Source organism: Heptranchias perlo, chromosome 10, assembly GCF_035084215.1.
Source record: "Heptranchias perlo isolate sHepPer1 chromosome 10, sHepPer1.hap1, whole genome shotgun sequence".
Classification (NCBI taxonomy): domain Eukaryota; kingdom Metazoa; phylum Chordata; class Chondrichthyes; order Hexanchiformes; family Hexanchidae; genus Heptranchias; species Heptranchias perlo.
Genome location: NC_090334.1, coordinates 83,601,002 through 83,625,350, shown reverse-complemented (window position 1 = coordinate 83,625,350; position 24,349 = coordinate 83,601,002). Strand labels below are relative to the sequence as shown.

The following is a 24,349-nucleotide window of genomic DNA, read 5'->3' as shown; positions in this document are numbered from 1 at the left end:
TTATTCTTCCCGACAGCCTCCCCTCATCCTGCTGATAACCTAGTGATCAATTCACTTAATTATTTGTTTTAAGTGCCCGCTGGTACCACTTTCTTCTCTAAATACTTCTCTCTAAAGGATAAGAGCAGCAGGCGCATGGGAACAACACCACCTGCACGTTCCCCTCCAAGTCACACACCATCCCGACTTGGAAATATATCGCCGTTCCTTCATTGTCGCTGGGTCAAAATCCTGGAACTCCCTTCCTAACAGCACTGTGGGAGAACCTTCACCACACGGACTGCAGCGGTTCAAGAAGGCGGCTCACCACCACCTTCTCAAGGGCAATTAGGGATGGGCAATAAATGCCGGCCTCGCCAGCGACGCCCAGGTCCTGAATTAATAAACAAATTTGTGCTCCTGTCTCTATCTCTCACTCATTCCCCCCTCCCCGAATGGATCACCCACCGAGAGACACCATGGTTACAAGGCTCCGACATCACTATCTAACCAATCACAACCCGTTACTCCTATCCTTCGCCCAATGGAAATGGGTCTCTCTCATGCCATCATTCTCAGGCTGGGAGGGAATTTTTTAAGATTCTTTTTGAAAGAGTTTGAGAATTCATATTTAAAATTTTCAATTTAAAATTGTAAGCGTGCGACACGATTCCCAACTCAAGCTGTGAGAAACTCCGACCGAGATTTTCCATTTGCCGCTATTGTTACGCTGATGGCAGCACACAATGATGTTACGTAGCGCCATTCATAAAGTCCAGGCTAACACCCGCCAGGGTAGGAGGGGAGGAAATTAGGGTCATAACTGAAGTCTACCCACCATCCTCTGCCACTCCCAACAGGTCAATCAAGGTTTGAAATATAAAATGGATCATTTCCGTCCCCGTCTCACAAGCAATCCCTCACTCAGTGCCCGAGGCAGCCATCTTACGTGTAAGTAGCCTGTGGTCACATTAATGAGCTCGGCCAAACAGGAGCGATAAGCGTCCCAAGTCACTTCTCAGAGGCATAATGGACACTGAGCCTAAGAAGGAGAGATTAGGAAGGGTGACCAAAAGATTGGTCATGGAGCTGGGGTTTAAGGAAGGTCTTAAAGAAGGAGAAGTGGTGAGCAGGAGGGGTTTAGGGAGGGAATTCCTGAGTGTTGGACGTAGGCAGCTGTAGGCACGACCACCAATGGTGGGGTGAAGGGGAGGAGGGGGTTGCACAAGAGGAACGGAAAGATCGAGGAGCTTTGTAGGGCTTGAGAAGTTGGGAGGGTTAGGGAGGGCCGAGGCCCCCGAAGGTCTTTAAACACGAGGATGAAAATTTTTAACTTGAGGCATTCCTGGACCGGGAGCCAATGCAGGTCTGCGAGTACAGGGGGTGATGGGTGAACAGGACTTGGTGCGAGTTAGGATACGGGCAGCAGTGTATTGACGAGCTGAAGATTACACAGTGTGGAGGATGGGAGGCCGGCCAGAAGAGAATTGGAATATTCGAGTCTAGAGGTGGCAAAGGCACGGATGAGGGTTTCAGCAGCAGGTAGCCTGAGGCGGGGGCGGAGACGGGCGATGTTATGAAGGTGGAAACGGGCGGTCTTGGTGATGGAGCGGATATGGGGTCAGAGGTAACGGTGCAGGAGCGGGAAGAGAAACCATTGCTGGAGACACTCTGGCTGCAACTGGATAGAATCATAGAAAGGTTACAGCATGGAAGGAGGCCATTCGGCCTATGGAGTCCGTGCTGGCTCTATGCAAGAGCAATCCAGCTGGTCCCACTCCCCCGCCCTATCCCCTTAGCCCTGCAAATTTTTTCCTTTCAAGTACTTATCCAGTTCCCTTTTGAAGGCCATGATTGAATCTGCCTCCACCACCCCCTCGGGCAGTGCATTCCAGATCCTAACCACTCGCTGTGTTAAAAAGTTTTTCCTCATGTCACCTTTGATTCTTTTGCCAATCACCTTAAATCTATGGTCTCTGGTTCTTGACCATTCCACCAATGGGAACAGTTTCTCTCTATCTACTCTGTCTAGGCCCTTCAGGATTTTAAATACCTCTATCAAATCTCCTCTCAACCGTCTCTGTTCCAAGGAGAACAACCCCAGCTTCTCCAGTCTATCCACGTAACTAAAGTCCCTCATCCCTGGAATCATTCTAGTAAATCTCTTCTGCACCCTCTCTAAGGCCTTCACATCTTTCCTAAAGTGCGGTGCCCAGAACTGGACACAATACTCCAGTTGTGGCTGAACCAGTGTTTTATAAAGGTTCATCATGACTTCCATACTTTTGTACTCTGTGCCTCTATTTATAAAGCCCAGGATCCCGAATGCTTTTTTAACCGCTTTCTCAACCTGCCCTGCCACCTTCAACGATTTGTGTACATAAACCCCCAGATCTCTCTGTTCCTGTACCCCTTTTAGAATTGTGCCCTCTAGTTTATATTGGAGAGATAAGAATGGAACCAGGCGAGGGCAGTCCCACCCAGCTGGACGACGGAGGAGAGGGGTTGGAGGAGGATGGTGTGGTCGACCATGTCAAAGGCTGCAGACAGGTGGAGAAGGATGAGGAGGGAGAGTTCACCACGGACACAGGTCACATAGGATGTTATTTGTGACTTTGATTGTGGCCGTTTCAGTACTGTGGCAGGAGCTCATCGATGCCTTTGTTATCTACAGGCTCGACTAGTCCAATGCTCTCCTGGCCGGCCTCCCATCGTCCACTCTACACAAACATGAGCTCATCCAAAACTCCGCTGACCTACACTGGCTTTGGACATTAACCCAGCATTCAGAGCTAGTGCTGCCGTCTCTGCTCCCCGGGGCTGTCTGCAATGGGACCTGAACCCTTCACCTTCTGGTTCAGGTACAGAGGCAGGAATACTATCACTGAGCCAGTGGTCACTCCATCCAGACGAGAGTCCTCCCGCTGGAGGTCAGCCCAGTATTTAGAGGCCAGATTCAAGACTTCACTCGCCAGGACTGTTAGGGATGAGGTTCGAATCCTTCGCCTTCACCAGTGATACTGCCACTGAGCCACAGGCTCACTCTGAATAGGAAGATAGGAACAGGAGGAGGCCATTCAGCCCTTCGAGACTGTTTTGCCATTCAATTAGATCATGGGTGATCTGTACCTTAACTCCATTTAATCCGTATCCCTTGATACCCCCACCCAACAAAAATCTATTGATCTCAGTTTTGAAAGCTCCAATTGGCCCCCAGCATCCACAGCCTTTTTGGGGGAGAGAGTTCCAGATTTCCACTCCCCTTTGTGTGAAGAAGTGCTTCCTGACATCACCCCTGAACGGCCTGGCTCTAATTTTAAGGTTATGCCCCCTTGTTCTGGACTCCCCCACCAGAGGAAATAGTTTCTCTCTATCTACCCTATCAAATCCTTTAATCATCGTAAACACCTCAATCAGATCACCCCTTAATCTTCTAAACGCAAGGGAATACAAGACAAGTTTATACAACCTGTCCTCATAATTTAACCCCTTTAGCCCCTGGTATCATTCTGGTGAATCTGCACTGCACCCCCTCCAAGGCCGATATATCCCTCCTGAGGTGCGGTGCCCAGAACTGAACCCAATGCTCCAGATGGGGTCTGACCAAGGCTCCGTGCAGCTGAAGCACAATTTCCTCCCCTTTGTATTCCAGCCGCCTTGAACTAAAGGCCAAGATGCCATTAGCTGTTCTTGTACCAGTGCACAGTAAATGGACCTGTGAACAAACACCCAGAAAGTCCCGTACCTTGAATGCTTCTTTTGAAGAAGGCTTTGCAACCCTCACAGGACCAGACGCCGTAGTGATATCCCGAGGCAAAATCGTTGCAAACGGCGCAGAAGTGAGTGTCGCGCCTCGAGCACAGGCCGTTGACGGAGGAACCACTCGGGGCAGATTTTTTTTTCAAATTCTCCCTGGTGAGTAGAAAGAAAGAGCTTTAATTTATATATAGCGCCTTTCACAACCTCAGGACGTCCCAAAGCGTTTTACAGCCAATGAAGTACTTTTAAAGTGTAGTCACCGTTGTATTGTAAGGAGACGCGGCAGCCAATTTGTGCACAGCAAGATCCCACGAACAGTAATTTGATAAATGAACCAGATCATCTGTTTTTAGTGATGTTGGTTGAGGGTTAAATATTGGCCCAAGGGAGCAGGGAGAACTCCTCCCGCTCTTCTTCAAAATAGAGGCCGTGGGATCTTTTACATCTGCCTGAGAGGGGAGACGGGGCCTCGGTTTAACATCTCATCCAAAGGACAGCACCTCCGACAGTGCAGCACTCCCCTCAGTACTGCACTGGGAGTGTCAGCCTGGATTTTGTGCTCAACTCTCTGGAGTGGGGACCTGAACCCACGACCGTCTGACTCAGAGGTGAGAGTGCTGCCCACTGAACCTCGGCCGATGCCTAAAAATTCACAATTAGCAAAAACACACAGTTTCGAATGGTCAGGGCTGTTGAACTCTGAAGGCAACACTCCCTGTGTTTCCTCACTCTGTTGCCCGATCTTGCTGCACTGGACATCCGGCAAAGTGTGTAGACACCGCCCCCGCATTGAAAGCTCCCGCCTGGCCACTTAGAGCTCTACGAGTTTAATAACCGGTATCAAGTGACCATGAAGCTGTCGGATTGTCGCAAAAAAACCACTAATGTCCTTTAGGGAAGGAAACCTGCCATCTTTACCCGGTCTGGGCCTATACGTGACTCCAGTCTCCACAGCAACATGGTTGACGTTTAACTGCCCCCTGAAGTGGCCGAGTGAGATTCTCGTTTTGTATTAAACCTGTTTTACCAGTGGCTCAAGGAGAAGGCCCACCACCACCTTCTCCACCTTCTCAAGGCAACTTGATCGAAAGCAAAATACCGCGGATGCTGGAAATCTCAAATAGAAACAGAAAATGCTGGAGAAGCTCAACAAGTGAGGCAGCGTCTGCGGAGAGGGAGAGAGAGTTAACGTTTCAGGTCGAAGACCTTTCGTCAGACCTGGAAGATGTTAAAGGGTTAAAGTTTTTGAGCAAGTAGAGAGCCAGAGAAAGGGGGGAGGGGGAGGGGAGGAAGGAAGGTCTGTGATAGGGCGGAGGGCAGGAGTGATTAAATGACAAGTGGGACGATGGTGAAAGGCAAGGAGGGTGGTAATGGGACAGGTTAAGAAACAAAAGATGGGTCTAGAGGAGCTGTAAATGGCAACATCAGAACCATTCCCAGCACCTGCTGTCCTAGAAAATGGGAGCAGTGGCTATGATCTGAAGTTATTGAAATCAATGTTGAGTCCGGAAGGTTGTGAAGGGCTTAATCGAAAGATGAGGAGCTGTTCCTCGAGCTTCCGTTGAGCTTCACTGGAACAGTGTAAGAGGCTGAGGACAGAGAGGTCAGAGTAGGAGTGGGACAGGGAATTAAATTACCTTCCCTTCTGTTCCTCATGAGAGGGTTGTCCTATGAGGAAAGATTGAGTAGAATGGGCCTATACTCTCCGGAGTTTAGAAGAATGAGAGGTGATCTCATTGAAGCATACAAGGTTCTGAGGGGGCTTTACAGGGTAGATGCTGAGAGGCTGTTTCCCTTGGCTGGAGAGTCTAGAACTAGAGGCATAGTCTCAGGATAATGGGGCGGCCATTTAAGACTGAGATGAGGAGAAATTTCTTCACTCAGAGTTGTGAATCTTTGGAATTCTCTACCCCAGAGGGCTGTGGATGCCGAGTCGTTGAGTATATAAGAGAGTGAGATCGATAGATTTTTCGACTCTAGGGGAATCAAGGGATATGGGGATCGGGCGGGAAACTGGAGTTGAGGTCGAAGATCTGAATGAATGGCGGAGCAGGCTCGAGGGGCCGAATGGCCTACACCTGCTCCCATTTCTTATGTTCTTTCCTCCCTCCCCCGCCCTTCCCTGACTCTGTACTTGCTTAAAAACTTGAACTCTTTAACATCTTCCAGTTCTGACGAAAGGTCTTCGACCTGAAACGTTAACTCTGTTTCTCTCTCCACAGATGCTTCCTCACTTGCTGAGCTTCTCCAGCATTTTCTGCTTCTGTTTCAAGGGCAACTAGAGATGGGCAATAAATATGAACCTATGGAAACAGCCAGGAAAATACCAGCAGGTCCATCTAGCCTGTCCCGCACAGTTGAGATGCCTTTTGCATCAGGTCAAGAGTGTCCCTGCCGCTAATGGTGCCATGTAGACTCCTGGGAGAGCAACCAAAAACAGATCAAAAACCCAAGGCCAATTAGCGTCGGAGGACCAGGAGCCAGTGTAGATCAGCGAGGACAGGGGTGATGGCTCAGCGAGACATGTTGTGGGATAGGATGTGGACAGCAGAATGTTAGGAGGGAAACAAAATCTGGAAAATTCCTCTCCGATCCCTCCAGGCCATCAAAATCAGTCCAGGAAATGCCGGCCTTGCCAAGAGTGAATCTAAAAAAAAAAACACCTGGTAGCAAGACACTTTAAAACAAAAGCGTGACCGGGTTAGACCCCCCCCCCCTGGTCTTTGCTGAGTTTAGCTGATCTGAGCCAGGGTGCTCCAGTTCACCCCAGCCAGAGGGTGGAGAGCCAGTGGGGGTCCCAATCCCCATAACCGCCCACTGACCCCTCCTCCCGCCCCCCCCGGCCCCCCCCCCCGGCCCCCACGCTGAGATGGACATCGGACAAGGATGGGATCGAGCCCAGGCTGCGATTTCCACCGCAGTCGGACATCCCTGCATTTATATAGCGCCTTTAGAGCAGTAAAACGTTCCGAGGCGCTTCACGGGAGTGATTATCAACAAGGAGATATTAGGACAGGTGACCAAAAGCTTGGTCAAAGAAATAGGTTTTAAGGAGCGTCTTAGAGCAGGAGAGAGGGGCGGAGGGGTTCAGGGAGGGAATTCCGGAGCTTAGGGCCCAGGCAGCTGAAGGCACGGCCGCCAGCGGTGGAGCGAAAATCAGGGACGAGCAAGAGGCCGGAATTGGAGGAGCGCAGAGATCTCGGAGGGTTGTAGGGCTGGAGGAGGTTACAGAGATAGGGAGGGGGGGCGAGGCCGTGGAGGGATCTAGAAGCAAAGGTGAGAATTTTAAAACTGAGGCGTTCCAGGACCAGAAGCCGATGTAGGTCAGCGAGCACAGGGGGTGATGGGTGAACGGGACTTGGTGCGAGTTGGGATACGGGGCAGCAGAGTTTTGGATGAGCTCAAGTTTATGGAGGGTGGAAGACGGGAGGCCGGTCAGGAGAGCATTGGAATAGTTGAGTCCGAAGGTAACAAAGGCACGGGTGAGGGCTCGGCAGCAATAAACTTGCAACACTCGCTGTCTATACTACACGTTACAAATGGCCTCTTGGGCCTGTAGAGCACTCACCACAGCAGGAGGTCCCCTCAGGAGAGGCAGAGGGAGGGAAACACAGGACAAAGTATCGAGGCTGCACAGCAACCAGCTGATGTTAAACACCAATATCATATTCCAATCAGTAATTGCACCTGGGTATGTGAAGGCCTCACACACGGATTACAGCCAGGGACTTGTTTTATTTACAGGGAGAAGGTCCATTTGACCCACAATTAATGGTTTTCAGTGACTGCGGAGAAGGTAAAGCTGGTTAACTGCGGAGAAATATCACCACATTGACTGGGTGGAACGAGCCTTGGGCTCAGTGGTATTGTACCCAAGCTCAGAATCAGAGGGTGCGGGGTTTGATCCGCACACCAGACCGTCCCGGCGAGGGGAGACCGGAGCTCCAGACCGTCCCGGCGAGGGGAGGCCGGAGCTCCAGACCGTCCTGGCGAGGGGAGACCGGAGCTCCAGACCGTCCCGGCCAGGGGAGACCGGAGCCCCAGACCGTCCCGGCGAGGGGAGACCGGAGCCCCAGACCGTCCCGGCGAGGGGAGACCGGAGCCCCAGACCGTCCCGGCGAGGGGAGACCGGAGCTCCAGACCGTCCCGGCGAGGGGAGACCGGAGCCCCAGACCGTCCCGGCCAGGAGAGACCAGAGCTCCGGACCGTCCCGGGGAGGGGAGACCGGAGCTCCAGACCGTCCCGGCCAGGAGAGACCAGAGCTCCGGACCGTCCCGGGGAGGGGAGACCGGAGCCCCAGACCGTCCCGGCCAGGAGAGACCAGAGCTCCGGACCGTCCCGGGGAGGGGAGACCGGAGCCCCAGACCGTCCCGGCCAGGAGAGACCAGAGCTCCGGACCGTCCCGGGGAGGGGAGACCGGAGCCCCAGACCGTCCCGGCCAGGAGAGACCAGAGCTCCGGACCGTCCCGGGGAGGGGAGACCGGAGCCCCAGACCGTCCCGGCCAGGAGAGACCAGAGCTCCGGACCGTCCCGGGGAGGGGAGACCGGAGCTCCAGACCGTCCCGGCCAGGAGAGACCAGAGCTCCGGACCGTCCCGGGGAGGGGAGACCAGAGCTCCAGACCGTCCCGGGGAGGAGAGACCAGAGCTCCGGACCGTCCCGGGGAGGGGAGACCAGAGCTCCGGACCGTCCCGGCCAGGAGAGACCAGAGCTCCGGACCGTCCCGGGGAGGGGAGACCAGAGCTCCGGACCGTCCCGGCGAGGGGAGACCGGAGCTCCAGACAGTCCCGGGGAGGGGAGACCGGAGCTCCAGACCGTCCCGGCCAGGGGAGACCAGAGCTCCGGACCGTCCCGGCCAGGGGAGACCAGAGCTCCGGACCGTGCCGGGGAGGGGAGACCGGAGCTCCAGACAGTCCCGGGGAGGGGAGACCGGAGCTCCAGACCGTCCCGGCCAGGGGAGACCGGAGCTCCAGACCGTCCCGGCCAGGGGAGACCGGAGCTCCGGCTCTGAATTCTAGGTTGATATCCTCTGGGATTCTCACGTCTGCTGGGTGTGTGTGGCCCACCCCCCCCCCTGGTCATCGTATGGGTTGTGAGAGCCCATATAACCCCCCCCCCCATCTGCCGGTATAAAGATGGTTACGGCCATGGAAGGAGCGTCCATGTCACGGCCTGTCGGACTGTTGATAAGCCGGTGAATCCTCCCACCGCATCACACTGTTCTCCAATGTAAGGAATCTTACAACACCAGGTTATAGTCCACCAGTTTTATTTGAAAATCACAAGCTTTCGGAGGCTTTCTCCTTCGTCAGGTGAAGTGTGGGATTCCTTGAAGGTTATTGCATTTATAGTCAGAGAATAAATGCGGTAACATTGACTATAAATGCGGTAACATTCAAGGAATCCCACACTTCACCTGACGAAGGAGAAGGCCTCCGAAAGCTTGTGATTTTCAAATAAAACTGGTGGACTATAACCTGGTGTGGTAAGATTCCTTACATTTGTCAACCCCAGTCCATCACCGGCATCTCCACATCACTGTTCTCCAAGGGGGAGGCACGAAGATACGAAAATAACAACTACAGTGAACTGAAAACATCTGACTTCACGTTGAACCACAACCCGGGACGCGGTTACAAACAGGACTGAGGGCGGGAGACCTCTCTTTTCAGAGAGAAGTGTTTCTGAAACCGCCTAAAGAGGCAGCAGATGCAGAAGGAAAATTATGGAAACTAAACAAATGCGTGTATGGTCTGAACGATGCTTCCAGGGGACGGTATTTTTGGTGAGATCTGTTTTACTGAAAATAGATTGGGTTCAACTGGAGTCAGATCCCACTATGTTTTATTGGCACCGTAACAGAAAACTTTCAGGCAACTTCATGATGCATGTTGATGGTTCTTATGGGGGAGGACTGTGGAATTTGAGAAATTCGTCATTAATAAGATTAGAGTAGAATTTAAAATTGGGAGTCAGGCCTGTGGGGCTTTTAAACATATTAGTTTGGATATTAAGCAGAGTTGGTTCTGGTCTAACTTTAAATCAACAATCCTATTCAGAGAGTTACTCCCACCCCGGTGAATCGGACTGCGTCATCACAGGAAGGTGAGGTTATATCGAAAGAGACAGAGCAATTACGAAGTTTGATTGGTCAGTTGAACTGGTCGTGCACTCAGACTGGACCAGGTGCTAGTTTTGATGATTTATTGTTAAGCACGTCAATGAAACACCCCACGGCAGAGAGTGTTTTAAGGGCAAATGAAACAGCGCGGAAATTAAACATTGATAAATGTGTGCTTAAGTTCCCATCCTTAGGCGACCCAAAGAAAATGGAAGCTAGTTATCGTTAGCGATGCTTCACATGCTGATTTTCCTGATGGGGATTCTAGTGTGGCTGGTTTCACAGGTGAGAATGGGAAATGTTGTCCTTCAGCTCGGGAAGCGAAGAAAATAAAAAGGGTTCTTAAAAGTACTCTGGCTGCTGAAACACTGGCCCTTGTCGACACAGTGCATGTGGGATTCTATTTGGCAAATATTACAGGAAGGATGTGATTGCACCAGAGAGGGTACAGAGGAGATTTACGAGGATGTTGCCAGGGCTGGAGAATTTTAGCTATGAGGAAAGATTGGATAGGCTGGGGTTGTTTTCTTTGGAACAGAGGAGGCTGAGGGGAGATTTAATTGAGGTGTATAAAATTATGAGGGGCCGAGATAGAGTGGATAGGGAGGACCTATTTCCCTTAGCGGAGGGGTCAATAACCAGGGGGCATAGATTTAAAGTGATTGGTAGAAGGTTTCGAGGGGAGCCGAGGAGAATGTTTTCACCCAGAGGGTGGTGGGGGTCTGGAACTCACTGTCTGAGAGGGTGGAAGAGGCAGAAACCCTCAACTCATTTAAAAAGTACTTGGATGTGCACCTGAAGAGCCGTAACCTACAGGGCTACGGACCACGTGCTGGAGAGTGGAAATAAGCTGGATAGCTCTTTATTGGCTGGCACGGACACGATGGGCCGAATGGCCTCCTTCTGTGCCGTAATTTTCTATGATTCTATGAAATATTTTGAATGACATCCGGTACAATGGGAGTACTGAAGACAGTATACCCACTGAATGTAATGAAGACAATCGTTCATTGTGGGATAATGTACACGCTACGGAAAATGTGGGTGGAAAAGATTACGGATTGACCTCGCTGGCTTGAAACAAATTCTGGAGAGAAAGGAAATCTCTAAAATTAAATGGGTGGATTCAAGCCATCAACTGTCGGACTGTTTTACAAAAAGAAATACACGTACGAAGAAATTATGAGGGGTCCTGGAGAAGGGTCGCCTGACAATATAATGACGTGAATAGTACAAGTTGGACAGAGTATGGAAGTTTTTGATTTTTGAAATTTTTGTTTGTATTGTACATATCAAGTTCATTTTTTCGATTGAAAGAGAGAGAAGGCAATTTGTTAATTGTACGATCGATATCAATTGGTGTTAATTGTATTCAGGTGGTGGGTATCAATTGAGGACTCGCTCGTATCCGTTTTACAGGAGAGCTTATCCAGGATGTAGTTTGATGTGGAGATGCCGGTGATGGACTGGGGTTGACAATTGTAAACAATTTTACAACACCAAGTTATAGTCCAGCAATTTTATTTTAAATTCACAAGCTTTCGGAGGCTTCCTCCTTCCTCAGGTGAATGTGGATATGAAATCCTCGAACCCTTCGCATTTATAATTCACAGAACAATGCTTGGTGATGACAGACAGTCTTTTCAACTGCCCGTGGCCAAGGCAATCAGTGTGCAGACAGACAGGTGTTACCTACAAGGTCTCCGAATATACAAACCACCAAAAAAAAACAGAGATAGAGAGGCAGAAACATAGAAAAGACAGCAAATGACCCGTTATATTAAAAACAGATAACATTTGTTCGCTGGTGGAAAGGGAAACTCTTGTGAATAAAGGCTTTGAAACAACGACAGACCAGGTTCGAGTATTCTATCTTTCAGCACACGGCCATCCAATGTTAACAACACACACTAACACAACACTCCCCTACATAACAACACCCAGTATAACACACACCAATACAACACTCCCCAATATCACAACACCCAGTATAACACACACCAATACAACACTCCCCTATATCACAACACCCAGTATAACACACACCAATACAACACTCCCCAATATCACAACACCCAGTATAACACACACCAAAACAACACTCCCCGATATCACAACACCCAGTATAACACACACCAATACAACACTCTCCAATATCACAACACCCAGTATAACACACACCAATACAACACTCCCCTACATAACAACACCCAGTATAACACACACCAATACAACACTCCCCTATATCACAACACCCAGTATAACACACACCAATACAACACTCCCCAATATCACAACACCCAGTATAACACACACCAAAACAACACTCCCCTACATAACAACACCCAGTATAACACACACCAATACAACACTCCTCTATATCACAACACCCAGTATAACACACACCAATACAACACTCCCCTATATCACAACACCCAGTATAACACACACCAATACAACACTCTCCTACATAACAACACCCAGTATAACACACACCAATACAACACTCCCCTATATCACAACACCCAGTATAACACACACCAATACAACACTCCCCTATATCACAACACCCAGTATAACACACACCAAAACAACACTCCCCTACATAACAACACCCAGTATAACACACACCAATACAACACTCCTCTATATCACAACACCCAGTATAACACAAACCAAAGAACATTCCCATATATAACACCCAGTATAACACACACCAATACAACACTCCCCTACATAACAACACCCAGTATAACACACACCAATACAACACTCTCCAATATCACAACACCCAGTATAACACACACCAATACAACACTCCCCATATAACAACACCCAGTATAACACACACCAATACAACACTCCCCAATATCACAACACCCAGTATAACACACACCAATACAACACTCCCCAATATCACAACACCCAGTATAACACACACCAATACAACACTCTCCTATATCACAACACCCAGTATAACACACACCAATACAACACTCCCCTACATAACAACACCCAGTATAACACACACCAATACAACACTCCCCTATATCACAACACCCAGTATAACACACACCAATACAACACTCCCCTACATAACAACACCCAGTATAACACACACCAATACAACACTCCCCAATATCACAACACCCAGTATAACACACACCAATACAACACTCCCCTATATCACAACACCCAGTATAACACACACCAATACAACACTCCCCTACATAACAACACCCAGTATAACACACACCAATACAACACTCCCCTATATCACAACACCCAGTATAACACACACCAATACAACACTCCTCTATATCACAACACCCAGTATAACACAAACCAAAGAACATTCCCATATATAACACCCAGTATAACACACACCAATACAACACTCCCCTACATAACAACACCCAGTATAACACACACCAATACAACACTCCCCAATATCACAACACCCAGTATAACACACACCAATACAACACTCCCCAATATCACAACACCCAGTATAACACACACCAATACAACACTCCCCTATATCACAACACCCAGTATAACACACACCAATACAACACTCCCCTACATAACAACACCCAGTATAACACACACCAATACAACACTCCCCTATATCACAACACCCAGTATAACACACACCAATACAACACTCCCCAATATCACAACACCCAGTATAACACACACCAATACAACACTCCCCTATATCACAACACCCAGTATAACACACACCAATACAACACTCCCCAATATCACAACACCCAGTATAACACACACCAATACAACACTCTCCAATATCACAACACCCAGTATAACACACACCAATACAACACTCCCCTATATCACAACACCCATGTCTGACAAATTTGCTTGAGTTCTTCGAGGATATAACGTATAGGGTGGATAAAGGGGAACCAGTGGACATAGTGTATTTAGACTTCCAGAAGGCATTCGACAAGGTGCCACATAAAAGATTATTACTTAAGATAAAAAATCACGGGATTGGGGGTAATATTCTGGCATGGGTGGAGGATTGGTTATCGAACAGGAAGCAGAGAGTTGGGATAAATGGTTCATTTTCGGACTGGCAACCAGTAACCAGTGGTGTTCCACAGGGGTCGGTGCTGGGTCCCCAACTCTTTACAATCTATATTAACGATTTGGAGGAGGGGACCGAGTGCAACATATCAAAATTTGCAGATGATACAAAGATGGGAGGGAAAGTAGAGAGTGAGGAGGACATAAAAAACCTGCAAGGGGATATAGACAGGCTGGGTGAGTGGGCGGAGATTTGGCAGATGCAATATAATATTGGAAAATGTGAGGTTATGCACTTTGGCAGGAAAAATCAGAGAGCAAGTTATTTTCTTAATGGCGAGAGACTGGAAAGTACTGCAGTACAAAGGGATCTGGGGGTCCTAGTGCAAGAAAATCAAAAAGTTGGTATGCAGGTGCAGCAGGTGATCAAGAAGGCCAACGGAATGTTGGCTTTTATTGCTAGGGGGATAGAATATAAAAACAGGGAGGTATTGCTGCAGTTATATAAGGTATTGGTGAGACCGCACCTGGAATACTGCATACAGTTTTGGTCTCCATACTTAAGAAAAGACATACTTGCTCTCGAGGCAGTACAAAGAAGGTTCACTCGGTTAATCCCGAGGATGAGGGGGCGGACATATGAGGAGAGGTTGAGTAGATTGGGACTCTACTCATTGGAGTTCAGAAGAATGAGAGGCGATCTTATTGAGACATATAAGATTGTGAAGGGTCTTGATCGGGTGGATGCAGTAAGGATGTTCCCAAAGATGGGTGAAACTAGAACTAGGGGGCATAATCTTAGAATAAGGGGCTGCTCTTTCAAAACTGAGATGAGGAGAAACTTCTTCACTCAGAGGGTGGTAGGTCTGTGGAATTTGCTGCCCCAGGAAGCTGTGGAAGCTACATCATTAAATAAATTTAAAACAGAAATAGACAGTTTCCTAGAAGTAAAGGGAATTAGGGGTTATGGGGAGCGGGCAGGAAATTGGACATGAAGCTGAGTTCGGATCGGTCAATGCCCTGTGGGTGGCGGAGAGGGCCCAGGGGCTGTGTGGCCGGGTCCTGCTCCGACTTCTTGTGTTCTTTAGATTTGTGGTTGGGATCAGATCAGCCATGATCTTATTGAATGGCGGAGCAGGCTCGAGGGGCCGATTGGCCTACTCCTGCTCCAATTTCTTATGTTCTTATGTTCTTATAACACACACCAATACAACACTCTCCTATATCACAACACCCAGTATAACACACACCAATACAACACTCTCCTATATCACAACACCCAGTATAACACACACCAATACAACACTCCCCAATATCACAACACCCAGTATAACACACACCAATACAGCACTGCCCAAGATAACAACACCCAGTATAACACACACCAACACACAGTTCCCTGTATAATACCCAGTATAACACACACCAATACAACACTCCTCTATATAACAGTACCCAATATAACACACACTAACACAATACACCCCTGTATTGCAACACCCAGTATAACACACACCAATACAACACTCCCCTATATCACAACACCCAGTATAACACACACCAATACAACACTCCTCTATATCACAACACCCAGTATAACACACACCAATACAACACTCCTCTATATCACAACACCCAGTATAACACACACCAATACAACACTCCCCTATATCACAACACCCAGTATAACACACACCAATACAGCACTGCCCAAGATAACAACACTCAGTATACCACACACCAACACACAGTTCCCTGTATAATACCCAGTATAACACACACCAATACAACACTCCTCTATATAACAGTACCCAATATAACATGCACCAATACAATACACCCCTGTATTGCAACACCCAGTATAACACACACCAATACAACACTCCCCTATATAACAACACTCAGTATCACACAAACCAGCAAAACACTCCCCGAAACAATACCCAATATAACACACACCAATACAAGAATCCCCCTTATAACAACACCCAGTATAACATCTTTGGTGGGTAAAATTTTGGAGTCTATTATTAAGGAGACAGTAGCAGAACATTTGGATAAACATAATTTAAGTCATGTCTGACAAATTTGCTTGAGTTCTTTGAGGATATAACGTACAGGGTGGATAAGGGGGAAGCAGTGGACATTGTGTATTTAGACTTCCAGAAGGCATTTGACAAAGTGCCACATAAAAGATTATTGCTCAAGATAAAGAATCACTGGATTGGGGGTAATATTCTGGCATGGGTGGAGGATTGGTTATCTAACAGGAAGCAGAGAGTTGGGATAAATGGTTCATTCTCGGACTGGCAACCAGTAACCAGTGGTGTTCCACAGGGGTCAGTGCTGGGTCCCCAACTCTTTACAATCTATATTAACGATTTGGAGAAGGGGACCGAGTGTAACATATTAAAGTTTGCAGATGATACAAAGATGGGAGGGAAAGTAGAGAGTGAGGAGGACATAAAAAACCTACAAGGGGATATAGACAGGCTGGGTGAGTGGGTGGAGATTTGGCAGATGCAATACAATATTGGAAAATGTGAGGTTATGCACTTTGGCAGTTAAAATCAGAGAGCAAGTTATTATCTTAATGGCAAGAAACTGGAAAGTACTGCAATACAAAGGGATCTGGGGGTCCTAGTGCAAGAAAATCAAAAAGTTAGTATGCAGGTGCAGCAGGTGATCAAGAAGGCCAACGGAATGTTGGCTTTTATTGCTGGGGGGATAGAATATAAAAACAGGGAGTAATTGCTGCAGTTATATAAGGTATTGGTGAGACCGCACCTGGAATACTGCATACAGTTTTGGTCTCCATACTTAAGAAAAGACATACTTGCTCTCGAGGCAGTACAAAGAAGGTTCACTCGGTTAATCCCGGGGATGAGGGGGTGGACATATGAGGAGAGGTTGAGTAGATTGTGACTCGACTCATTGGAGTTCAGAAGAATGAGAGGCGATCTTATTGAAACATATAAGATTGTGAAGGGGCTTGATCGGGTGGATGCAGTAAGGATGTTCCCAAAGATGGGTGAAACTAGAACTAGGGGGCATAATCTTAGAATAAGGGGCTGCTCTTTCAAAACTGAGATGAGGAGAAACTTCTTCACTCAGAGGGTAGTAGGTCTGTGGAATTTGCTGCCCCAGGAAGCTGTGGAAGCTACATCATTAAATAAATTCAAAACAGAAATAGACAGTTTCCTAGAAGTAAAGGGAATTAGGGGTTACGGGGAGCGGGCAGGAAATTGGACATGAATTTAGATTTGAGGTTAGGATCAGATCAGCCATGATCTTATTGAATGGCGGAGCAGGCTCGAGGGGCCGATTGGCCTACTCCTGCTCCTATTTCTTATGTTCTTATGTTCTTAACACACACCAATATAACACTCCCCTAAATAATAACACCCAGCATAACACACAATAATACAACACTCCCCAATATAACACCCAGTATAACACACACCAATACAACACTCCCCAATATAACACCCAGTATAACACACACCAATACAACACTCCCCAATATCACAACACCCAGTATAACACACACCAATACAACACTCCCCAATATCACAACACCCAGTATAACACACACCAATACAACACTCCCCTATATAACACCCAGTATAACACACACCAATACAACACTCCCCAATATCACAACACCCAGCATAACACACAATAATACAACACTCCCCCATATAACAACACCCAGTATAACACTCCCCTATAAAACAACACCCAGTATAACACTCCCCTATATAACACTCCCCAGTATAACACACATCAATACAACACTCCCCAATATAACAGCCAGTATAACACACACTAATACAACACTCCCCTATTTAACACCCAGCATAACACACACCAATACAACACTCCCCTTTATAGCAACACCCAGTATAACACACACTAATACAACACTCTCCAATATCACAACACCCAGTATAACACACCAATGCAACATTCCCCAATATAGCCACCTCCAATATAACTACGCCCAGTAGAACCTAGATTTAATAGGGATCAATCAACAAAGTCTTCAAAGAGTTAAATCAGAGTCTCAATCAGTGCACAAAACATTTCTGAATTTTCTGGTTTTAGTATAGAATAATAGAACGGTTACAGCACAGAAGGAGTCCACTTGGCCCATCGCGTATGGTGCGTTCATGGGTTATTCAATCAACTGCCAAACTTAACACAGCAACACATTTCAGATCTTTATTCACTTGGGAGCAGTTCATCATCAAGTGCAATGGTGCAAGATTCCAGACCTTGGACCTTTCCCAGAGAGACATGAACTAAACCCTTGAATTATTGACTTTCATAGTCAATACTCGCAGCCATTTGCAACGGGACTGAGACTTGCAAAGCTGAACAGACTGAGCGGTATGCGGAGTCTGTAACACCCTTTCACCAAAGTGGTCTGGTTTGAATCCAGCCCAGAGATTCTCCTCGCTTTGTTGATTGCAAGAGGCTCTCCATGAACTGAGCTTGGACAGAGTTCAATTTATTTCCCTTGGAGCCATGAACTCGACCACAAACAGGGCCTAAATTGTCAACATTATTCACACCGGCCAAAAGGACCACTGGTGTGGAAAATGGGAATATCACACAGAAAGCAAGGGGAAGGAATGAACTGAGGCTATATTGGTGCTTGTTGGAACAGTGTATAGTGAGCTTTACTCTGTATCTAACCTGTGCTGTACCTGCCCTGGGAGTGTTTGATGGGACAGTGTATAGTGAGCTTTACTCTGTATCTAACCCGTGCTGTACCTGCCCTGGGAGTGTTTGATGCGACAATGTAGAGGGAGCTTTACTCTGTATCTAACCCATGCTGTACCTGCTCTGGGAGTGTTTGACGGGACAGTGCAGAGGGAGCTTTACTCTGTATCTAACCCTGTACCTGCCCTGGGAGTGTTTGATGGGACAGTGCAGAGGGAGCTTTACTCTGTATCTAACCCGTGCTGTACCTGCTCTGGGAGTGTTTGATGGGACAGTGTAGAGGGAGCTTTACTCTGTATCTAACCCATGCTGTACCTGCCCTGGGAGTGTTTGATGGGACAGTGTAGAGGGAGCTTTACTCTGTATCTAACCCATGCTGTACCTGCCCTGGGAGTGTTTGATGGAGAGAGTGTAGAGGGAGCTTTACTCTGTATCTAACCTGTGCTGTACCTGCCCTGGGAGTGTTTGATGGGACAGTGTAGAGGGAGCTTTACTCTGTATCTAACCCGTGCTGTACCTGCCCTGGGAGTGTTTGATGGGACAGTGTAGAGGGAGCTTTACTCTGTATCTAACCCGTGCTGTACCTGCCCTGGGAGTGTTTGTTGGAGAGAGTGTAGAGGGAGCTTTACCCTTTACTCCCCCCTAACAGTAGCTATACTATTGAACAGAGTATCAATGAAGAAGTAATAGGAACTTGTAACAAAGGTAATGCAATAATCGTGGGGAACTTTAATCATCTTATAAACTGGACAATTCAAATTGACAAAGGTAGTCTGGAGGACGAGTTCATGGATTGTATTCAAGACAGTTTCCCAGAACAATAGGTCATGGAACCAACCAGGGAACAGGCTATTTTAGATCTTGTCTTGTGTAATGAGACAGGGTAAATTAGTAATCTCACCGTAAAAGATCCTCTGGAGAAGAGTGATCATAATATGGTAGAATTTCAAATTGAGTTTGAGAGTGACGTCCTTAAGTCATAAACTGGAGTCCTAAAATTAAATAAAGCCAATTACATAGGTATGAAGGGCGAATTGTCTTAGGTGAATTGGGAAATTAGATTAAAAGGTTTGATGGTAGATAAGCAATAGCAAACATTCAAAGAAATACTTCAATATTCTCAACAAGTATACATTCCATTGAGAAATAAAAACTCCACAGGAAAAGTGATTCATCCATGGCTAACTAAAGAAGTTAAGGATAGTATTAGATTAAAAGAAGAGGCCTGTAATGTTGCCAAGAAGAGTAGTAAGCCTGAGGATTGGGAGTGTTTTAGAAACCAGCAAAGGATGACCAAAAAATTGATAAAAAGAGAGAAAATTGAATATGAGAGTAGACTAGCAAGAAATATAAAAACAGATTGTAAGAGCTTCTACCAGTATGTAAAAAGGAAGAGAGTAGCAAAAGTAAACGTGGGTCTCTTTGAGGCTGAGACAGGAGAAATTATAATGGGGAAGAAGAAAATGACAGATGCATTAAACAAATATTTTGTATCTGTCTTCACAGTAGAAGACAGAAAAAACATACCAGAAATAGTGGGGAACCAAGGGGTAAATGAGAGTGAGGAACTTAAAGTAATTAATATCAGTGGAGAAAAAGTTCTTGAGAAACTAATGGGACTAAAAGCCGACAAATCCCCTGGACCTGATGGCCTACATCCTAGGGTTCTAAAAGAGGTGGCTGCAGAGATAGTGAATACATTGGTTGTGATCGTCCAAAATTCCCTAGTTTCTAGAACGGCCCCAGCGGATTGGAAGGTAGCAAATGTGACCCCGCTATTCAAGAAAGGAGGGAGAGAGAAAACAGGGAACTGCAGGCCAGTTAGCCTGATATCAGGCATCGGGAAAATGCTGGAATCCATTATTAAGGAAGTGGCAACAGGGCACTTAGAAAATCATAATATGATTAGGCAGAGTCAACATGGGTTTATGAAAGGGAAATCGTGTTTGATAAATTTATTAGAGTTTTTTGAGGGTGTAACTAGCAGGGTAGATAAAGGGGAACCAGTGGATGTCGTATATTTGGATTTTCAAAAGGCATTCGATAAGGTGCCACATAAAAGGTTGTTACACAAGATAAGGGCTCATGGAATTGGGGGTAACATATCAGCATGGATAGAGGATTGGTTAATGGACAGAAAACAGAGAGTAGGAATAAACGGGTCATTTTCAGGTTGGCAGGCTGTAACTAGTGGGGTGCCGCAAGGATCAGTGCTTGGGCCTCAGCTATTTACAATCTATATTAATGACTTAGGTGAAAGGACCGAGTTTAATGTATCCAAGTTTGCTGTCGATACAAAGCTATTGAATGGCAGAGTAGGTTCTAGGGGCCGTATGGCCTACTCCTGCTCATATTTCTTTAGTTCAGATCTAACATGTGCAGTACCTGCCCTGGGAGTGTTTGACGGAACAGTGCAGAGGGAGCTTTACTCTGTATCTAACCCTGTACCGGCCCTGGGAGTGTTTGATGGGACAGTATAGAGGGAGCTTTACTCTGCATCTAACCTGTTTTTTAAATTCGTTCATGGGATGTGGGCATCGCTGGCGAGGCCAGCATTTATTGCCCATCACTAATTGCCCTTGAGAAGGTGGTGGTGAGCCGCTTTCTTAAACCGCTGCAGTCCGTGTGGTGAAGGTTCTCCCACAGTGCTGTTAGGAAGGGAGTTCCAGGATTTTGACCCAGTAACGATGAAGGAACGGCGATATATTTCCAAGTCGGGATGGTGTGTGACTTGGACGGGAACGTGCAGGTGGTGTTCCCATGTACCTGCTGCTCTTGTCCTTCTAGGTGGTAGAGGTTGCGGGTTTGGGAGGTGCTGTCGAAGAAGCCTTGGCGAGTTGCTGCAGTGCATCCTGTGGATGGTACACACTGCAGCCACTGTGCGCCCAGTGGTGAAGGGAGTGAATGTTTAGGGTGGTGGATGGGGTACCAATCAAGTGGGCTGCTTTGTCCTGGATGGTGTCGAGCTTCTTGAGTGTTGTTGGAGCTGCACTCATCCAGGCAAGTGGAGAGTATTCCATCACACTCCTGACTTGTGCCTTGTAGATGGTGGAAAGGCTTTGGGGAGTCAGGAGGTGAGTAACTCGCCACAGAATACCCAGCCTCTGACCTGCTCTTGTAACCACAGTATTTATATGGCTGGTCCAGTTAAGTTTCTGGTCAATGCTGACCCCCAGGATGTTGATGGTGGGGGATTCGGCAATGGTAATGCTGTTGAATGTCAAGGGGAGGTGGTTAGACTCTCTCTTGTTGGAGATGGTCATTGCCTGGCACTTGTCTGGCACGAATGTTACTTGCCACTTATCAGCCCAAGCCTGGATGTTGTCCAGGTCTTGCTGCATGCGGGCTCGGACTGCTTCATTATCTGAGGGGTTGCGAATGGAACTGAGCACTGTGCAATTACCAGCAAACATCCCCATTTCTGATCTTATGATGGAGGGAAGGTCATTGATGAAGCAGCTGAAGATGGTTGGGCCGAGGACACTGCCCTGAGGAACTCCTGCAGCAATGTCCTGGGGATGAGATGATTGGCCTCCAACAACTCAGAGGGTAGTAGGTCTGTGGAATTTGCTGCCCCAGCGAGCTGTGGAAGCTACATCATTAAATAAATTTAAAACAGAAATAGACAGTTTCCTAGAAGTAAAGGGAATTTGGGGTTACGGGGAGCGGGCAGGAAATTGGACAAGAATTTAAATTTGAGGTTAGGATCAGATCAGCCATGATCATATTGAATGGCGGAGCAGGCTCGAGGGGCTGATTGGCCTACTCCTGCTCCTATTTCTTATGTTCTTATGTTAACCACTACCATCTTCCTTTGTGCAAGGTATGACTCCAGCCACTGGAGAGTTTTCCACCTGATTGCAATTGATTTCAATTTTATTAGGGCTCCTTGGTGCCACACTCGGTCAAATGCTGCCTTGATGTCAAGGGCAGTCACTCTCCCCTCACCTCTGGAATTCAGCTGTTTTGTCCATGTTTGGACCAAGGCTGTAATGAGGTCTGGAGCCGAGTGGTCCTGGCGGAACCCAAACTGAGCATCGGTGAGCAGGTTATTGGTGAGTAAGTGCCGCTTGATAGCACTGTCGACGACACCTTCCATCACTTTGCTGATGATTGAGAGTAGACTAATGGGGCGGTAATTGGCTGGATTGGATTTGTCCTGCTTTTTGTGGACAGGACATACCTGGGCAATTTTCCACATTGTCGGGTGGATGCCAGTGTTGTAGCTGTACTGGAACAGCTTGGCTGGAGGCGCAGCAAGTTCTGGAGCACAAGTCTTCAGCACTACAGCCGGGATGTTGTCGGGGCCCATAGCCTTTGCTGTATCCAGTGCACTCAGCCGTTTCTTGATATCACGTGGAGTGAATCGAATTGGCTGAAGACTGGCTTCTGTGATGGTGGGAATATCGGGAGGAGGCCGAGATGGATCATCCACTCGGCACTTCTGGCTGAAGATGGTTGCAAACGCTTCAGCCTTGTCTTTTGCACTCATGTGCTGGACTCCGCCATCATTGAGGATGGGGATGTTTACAGAGCCTCCTCCTCCCGTTAGTTGTTTAATTGTCCACCACCATTCACGACTGGATGTGGCAGGACTGCAGAGCTTTGATCTGATCCGTTGGTTGTGGAATCGCTTAGCTCTGTCTATAGCCTGTTGCTTCCGCTGTTTAGCATGCATGTAGTCCTGAGTTGCAGCTTCACCAGGTTGCACCTCATTTCCAGGTACGCCTGGTGCTGCTCCTGGCATGCTCTTCTACACTCCTCATTGAACCAGGGTTGATCCCCTGGCTTGTTGGTAATGGTAGAGTGAAGAATATGCCTGGCCATGAGGTTACAGATTGTGCTGGAATACAATTCTGCTGCTGCTGATGGCCCACAGCACCTCGTGGATGCCCAGTTTTCAGCTGTTAGATCTGTTCTGAATCTATCCCATTTAGCACGGTGGTAGTGCCACACAACACGTTGGATGGTGTCCTCAGTGCGAAGACGGGACTTCATCTCCACGAGGACTGTGCGGTGGTCACTCCTACCAATACTGTCATGGACAGATGCATCTGCGACAGGTAGATTGGTGAGGACGAGGTCAAGTAAGTTTTTCCCTCGTGTTGGTTTGCTCACCACCTGCCGCAGGCCCAGTCTGGCAGCTATGTCCTTCAGGACTCGGCCAGCTCGGTCAGTAGTGATGCTACCGAGCCACTCTTGGTGATGGACATTGAAGTCCCCCACCCAGAGTACATTCTGTGCCCTTGCTACCCTCAGTGCTTCCTCCAAGTGGTGTTCAACATGGAGGAGGACTGATTCATCAGCTGAGGGAGGGCGGTAGGTGGTAATCAGCAGGAGGTTTCCTTGCCCATGTTTGACCTGATGCCATGAGATTTCATGGGGTCCAGAGTCAATGTTGAGGACTCCCAGGGCCACTCCCTCCTGACTGTATATCACTGTACCGCCACCTCTGGTGGGTCTGTCCTGCCGGTGGGACAGGACATACCCAGGGATGGTGATGGAAGAGTCTGGGACGTTGGCTGAAAGGTATGATTCTGTGAGTATGGCTATGTCAGGCTGTTGCTTGACTAGTCTGTGGGACAGCTCTCCCAATTTTGGCACAAGTCCCCAGATGTTAGTGAGGAGGGCTTTGCAGGGTCGACTGGGCTTGGTTTGCCTTTGACGTGTCCGATGCCTGGTGGTCCGATGCCGGGTGGTCCGTCCGGTT

General features: G+C 47.8%; 1 protein-coding gene across 1 annotated transcript in view; it reads right to left on the bottom strand.

The window, feature by feature from the left end:
• LOC137326739 (estrogen receptor beta-like) overlaps nucleotides 1-24,349 on the bottom strand; it is a 156,440-nt gene that overhangs the window by 52,413 nt on the left and 79,678 nt on the right. The window contains exon 3 of the mRNA XM_067992111.1: nucleotides 3,725-3,891. Coding sequence (XP_067848212.1) covers nucleotides 3,725-3,891 — 167 coding nt within the window. The remainder of the gene's footprint in view (nucleotides 1-3,724; nucleotides 3,892-24,349) is intronic.